We start from the raw sequence: 6,158 nt of genomic DNA, 5'->3' as shown, positions 1-6,158 counted from the left end.
CATGTTAAAAGAAGAACTGGATGACATAAGGAAGAAAGCCCTAATGGAGTGACAAGCGGAATAGGGCAATTACAAAGAGGACAACTTTACTAGGAAGTTGATAGGTAATGCGTCTATATTCGCCAAGAAAAGGAGAGACATCGATTACTTTACGATGCAAATGTTAATGGGGCATGGTATGTTCAACAGCTACAGAAAGAGGATCGGTAAGGGGGTCGACACTAAGTGTAGGGATTGTGGTGACCCGAACGACGATGCAGAACACGTCCTGTTCGTGTGTCCTAAATGGACCTAATGAACATAACGATCGAACTCGGTCTCGGTCTCGGGATAAGTGTGGTCTCGGGATAAGTGTGGTCAACTTGGTGGACACCGTGGTTACCAAGGACGAATACTGGACAAAGCTCAAAGCGTTCTGCAAATCGATAATAAATTACAGAAGAGAAATGGAAATGGCTATGGGGTCAGCGAACAGGAGGAGCGGTACCAGCATGCAACGTTAAATATTCGGAGACGCGGTTAATGACAACCCTGATGAATGCTGATCGGCTATGCCGGGGTTGTCCGTGTCTAATCAAATAAAGGATCGAGGGGTTTTTAGGGCGTATGGCGATGTCACCTGCCGAGTCCTACATAACCCAGAGACGCGGATCTCTCTGGGTACGCGTAATAGCATTTTTCCCTCTTCACGCAAAAAAACCGGTTCATCTAACAAATTTTTGTTTCATGACGACGGTGTCCTCGAGATAAGGACTCATGGTAACTACAACTGCCGTACATTCTCTACTATTCTCCTCGATAGGAACATGAAGAGATCCGTTCCTTTTTTCAACTACGATCGGATTTGCAAAGTCGGATTAAGACTGATCAATTACTTTGTCTTGCCGCATTTCTATATCTACTTTAAACACCTCCTGGTGTCTATTACAATCTTTTTTCTCTACTTTACGAATAGAAGCACTTCCGTCCTTTATGTTTAATTCGACGGTTTTCAGGAAGTATGTGCCAATTATGAACGAGTGTTGCATCAAGGTATCTGAAACTACATGTATCGTTACAACGTACGACTCATCATCTATCACAATATTCGTCGAAAATTCTTCGAGTGTACAATTTCTTCCGGACCCGATACCAATTTTCACATACTGATTCGCTCTCATTAAAGTTAGTTCGCTACCGGTATCGGTATTGTCGCATTTCGATACGATGTGTCCGTACTCTCTACACTTAAAGCACTTGGGTCCTCTCGACCTATTCGGGCACTCTGCACACTCATATTCTTCGTCGCCGCAATTGTAACATCTCGTCTTCTTCACATCTCCAGATTGACTGGGCATCCTGCTCCTTTCAATTTTGGCTAGCTTCACATTCAATTTTGCTCTGCGATAATTCTGTTCCTCGTACATGATTAATCTCTTCTTCAATTCTTTAATGGATGTAGTAGACTTATTGTTTTCTTCATCTACTATTCCTTCTACAATATGCTCCACTTTCGCCTCCTCTTCCATAACAACATGGCTGGCTATTTCAAGCATGCGGTACATATTCAAGCATGCGGTACAATTTATATTCTAGAGAAAAATGGCGCGCCCGGGCGAATAGATGGCGTTATACGCAATGATCCCAATTGAACTGAAAAGTCGTTATGTATTAAGGGACTTGTGTGTAGAGGATGGTTAATCGTGAGATTTATTAGACGAGATTGCCCGTTGTAGAAACCGTCAAGTATATTTTAAAATGATTAAATAAATAAGAACAGATAATGTTCGCAAAGACGCTCGTATTAACGGATTCGCTAAGACAGTGTATAACCGCTCGCTCATAACTCGTTAGTAACTGATCAATACTCGGTAGATAGTCGGTAGAGTCATAGGACGTGGCGGATCAAGAGCGACTCATGTTGTTGTGCCTCGGAACACGGACATCGCCTTGACGCACGAAACATATCGATAGGTAAACTCCGGACAAAACAAAGTCACCGTTATGGGCAATCGTCGATCTAAGATGAATTCCAATTTTCCGACTCCCCTCCCCCCCCCGAATCAACGTGACATTAGACTTGAAAAGTTAATAGAAAAACAATCTGAACAAATAAATAATTTGCTATCACTATTAACACTCACCATGGATAAATTAATACGCCCCGACGCAAAATAAAATCAAGACGCATAGCTCTTTGGAATGCCAAGGGGCTAGCTCAATACAAATTCGAACTAGAACTCTTCCTAAAACAACAGCAAGTCGACGTAATGCTCGTATCTGAAACCCACTTCACCGACAAAAACTATCTGAAAATAAATGGTTATAACTTCTACCATACCCAACATCCCAGCGGAAAGGCCCACGGCGGCACCGGAATCATTATCAAATCCAGCATTAAGCACTACGAACTTCCATCATTCCAGAAAGACTACCTCCAAGCAACAAACGTAGCAATAGAAGACTACCATGGTACAATCACCACTTCAGCAGTATACTGCCCTCCCAGACACTCCATCGCCAAAGAAGATTTTGATAACTTTCTTGACACTCTGGGCAATAGATTCATAGCTGGAGGAGACTATAACGCCAAACTTACCCAATGGGGCAGAGGTCACAGTAACAGGCAAAAATCTCTTAAACAGCATAATCACCAACAATCTCAACTACTTCACCACATATGAACCCACACACTGGCCCACTGACACTAACAAAATACCTGACTTACTTGACTTCTTCATAACTAAAAATATCTCGCCAAAATATGTCCAAATCAACTCCTCAGCTGATCTCTCTTCTGACCATTCGCCCGTGATAGCAACAGTCAGTTCAACAAGTATCGAGAATACACCTAATGGCTTTATTCATAACCAACTCACCAACTGGCAGCTCTTTAGAGAAGTCTTTAATGACCTCAGCCTTAATTTCACTAAAAACTAATGAAGATATCGAAGCAGTCACGAAATACTTAAACACGAGCATAATAAACGCTATCCGCTCCTCCACACCTACTAAGACTTCCATCAGCAAACGTGAATATCCCCATTACATATTTAAAAAAATAGCAGAAAAACGTAGACTAAGAAGAGTATGGTAGACCCATAGAACACCGGATGACAAACGCAAACTAAACAACGCAACTAGAAAGCCAATCACAATCATCAAAAATTATAAAAACGACTGTTTTCATAAATATCTCGCCAATTTGTCCCCCACAGCTGACTCCAACTACTTACTATGGAGGGCTTCCAGGAAACTCACGCGCTCCCCGCAAATAATCCCATCAATCCGCTATCCGCAAGGTGGATGGGCGTGTAGCCCTATAGGTAAAGCCAACCTGTTTGCTAAATACTTGTCTAAAGTATTTAAACCCCATTCCTCCAAAGCTGCCGCAGACATTACTGAACACCTGCACTCTCCCTTCTAAATGTCTCCTCCTATGGAACCCTTCACTTCTGCAGAGATTATAGAATCAATCAGTCGCCTAAACCCCAAGAAAGCAGCGGGGCATGGCCTAATAGGCAATAGAGCAATCAATGAACTTCTCATAAAAAGGGATTGCACTCGTCACATCGATTTTTAACGCAATTCTTCGCCTTGAATACTTTCCTAAGGCCTGGAAAATTTCATTACTCTCATCCCTAAACTCGGAAAACCAATATATGAAACTCTGCTCCTATCGCCCAATTAGTCTTTTACCTATCCTGTCAAAACTATTCGAGAAAATGCTAACGAATAGACTCCTTCCACTCTTGGGGGATTTGAAAATACTCCCAGATCATCAATTCGGTTTTCGGAAACAGCATTCAACAGTAGAGCAAATCCATCGCATAACACACATTATCAACCAATCCCTTGAAAAGAAAAAATATTGCTCAGCGATATTCCTAAACATTCAACAGGCATTCGACAAAGTATGACACGAAGTACTACTATACAAACTTTAAAAAGTCCTACCACACACCTACTACTCCATCTTAAAGTCCTACCTAACCAATAGGCAACTCATGGTTAAATACTTACCTACTTTATCTAGCATACTCCGAGGTAGTGTCCTCGGACGCCTGCTGTTCTCCATCTACACTGCCGATTTACCAACATCAACAGAGATAACAATAGCAACATTTGCTGACGACACAGCGCTACTAGCTTCCCACGCTGTTACGTCGCATAGAACAGCTGTACTCCAGCCGACGCTACCTGGCAGCCAGCGGCCCTCAATAAACTCAAGGACCCACCATAAACCGTCAACTTTGGCTTCATTGTTTCCACATGTTTGCCAGTCAAACTGTTTGTCTAGAAGTATTTTCAGTTTATTTTCGGGTTTCGGAAAAGTCCTTGAGTTTATTAGGCTCTTAGAAATCACGGAGAAAGCGTGTAGTCACCGAATGGGAATACCGAACACATGTTTATCTAAAAGGACTGGTTTTCCCCAGGAACGAAGTCACCCCCCGATCCACGTTGGTGGGAGACTACCTCATATCCTTTTTCATTAGCATGGCTCATAACCAATCGGCATCGCGGATGGTTACCCTCACTTCCTTGACGAAAAGTGTGAACAACGAATCCGCGTTCTTCGTTCAAAGGGCACGCCCACGCCAAGCTTTCCTCCGGAAAAACATAAGAGGGAATAGTCAGTCAAGCAATTCGAGCCTCTCAAGTGGGTCATTACATCAACTCAATACTGTAGAAGCAATTCAGAAAAATATGACAAGGAAGGGATGTGTGTTGAATAATACATAATAAAGCTTCATTTACCTTAAAAACTGTTCTTTTTAATAATATTAGCCTGAAACATTTTAAATGTAAATGCATACAGAATTTGATTTTATGCTAAAAGTATCTGTACATGCTCAATCCGCCTTGCGATAGCATACGTATCTAACAGGGTATTCGTAATATATTTGACACATATTATCTTTACACGGGAAAATCCATGTCGAAGGAGCAAAAATATCCTGCAAAATTGAGACTGAAAACATATTTTACGGAATATCCCGGAAATTATTACGTTTAGAAAGATAGTTTAAACGTAGCAATTGTCTACAAGCAAGGAATTCAGCTAAACAGTTTTAATCTATAATTTAATTTTATCTGTAAATTTTCTTTAATACTGGAAATTCGCGTCTTTTTGTTAACTTTTATTGCAAAATGTTCGATGCTCTGGAAAATTGAGAAACTTCAAAGAAATGTATAAAATGTGGATAAATGGAAATTTTTATTTTTGATATTATAACAAAAATAACTGCATTTGTTATTATTGTACTATACTTGAAATAAATTCAGCCACTTCCAACATAAAAGTAAATTGTTTGTAATATGAAAAATACACAACATCAGACAGATATTAAGAAACACACTATGTAACTTCAATTTATATATCATGTTCATAACATATAACAATATTTCCAAAATATTATATCATAATAGAAATGTAATTATATTCTGTCCAGCCATCTTACTCAAGATCCAGTTTTCGGTTTTTGGTCGTGGACCTTTGCCCTATCGAAGCTAGTAGAATTTGGCGACACAGCCTTCATTGTGTTACGAAAGCAACCGTTGATTTTTCTACATTGGTACCATCACGTAACAATCCTTCTCTATACCTGGTTCTCTTATGCAGAGGCCACAGGAAATGGCAAGTGGTTTGGCTTGGTAAACTCTTTCGTTCATGCCTGGATGTACTCCTATTATGCTCTGAAAGCAATGCGGTTCAATATACCAAAATGGGTCGCCATGTTTGTTACTACGCTACAGCTATCACAAATGGTTGTGGGTTGCATTTTAACTGCATCAGCTTACTACTATGTACACAGTGCCCAAGTTGAATATCACGTTACGCCTTTGAACATCAAACTTGCTATGCTGATGTACCTCAGCTATTTCATTTTATTTGCCAGATTCTTCCAGCAGGCTTATTTATCTAACAAACACATAAAAAAATTGGAAAGAAGGATTAGCCTAATAGATCTGCAAGTTATAACAAGCTGAAGTTTATGTAGAGCAGGTGAAAAATTTTTTAAATCTTTTTTACGGATGCTTTTCAGTGACATATCTTAAGAAAAACTTTATCAAAATCTCATGTGATGGATATAGACGTCAAGAAATAATTTGATGAATATAGTTCTCTCAAGCCTTTGTGAAGGCAAAGTTGTAAAGATTGATTGTGAATGAATGAA

At 40.1% G+C, this 6,158-nt stretch overlaps 1 protein-coding gene across 1 annotated transcript; it reads left to right on the top strand.

The window, feature by feature from the left end:
• Nucleotides 1–3,986: 3,986 nt before the first annotated feature.
• Nucleotides 3,987–6,045, top strand: LOC117241294 (elongation of very long chain fatty acids protein 6-like). Its single transcript, XM_033507250.1, is given in 3 exon segments — nt 3,987–4,160; nt 5,410–5,904; nt 5,907–6,045. Coding segments are annotated over 3 exon segments (702 nt in total). The 3' UTR covers nt 5,940–6,045.
• The last annotated feature ends 113 nt before the right edge of the window (nt 6,046–6,158 follow it).

Source organism: Bombus vosnesenskii, unplaced genomic scaffold (genome assembly GCF_011952255.1).
Source record: "Bombus vosnesenskii isolate JDL3184/JDL3185 unplaced genomic scaffold, Bvos_JDL3184-5_v1.1 scf7180000015611, whole genome shotgun sequence".
NCBI lineage: Eukaryota > Metazoa > Arthropoda > Insecta > Hymenoptera > Apidae > Bombus > Bombus vosnesenskii.
The sequence above is the reverse complement of the archived record's forward strand: the minus strand, read 5'-3'. Positions and strand labels throughout refer to the sequence as shown.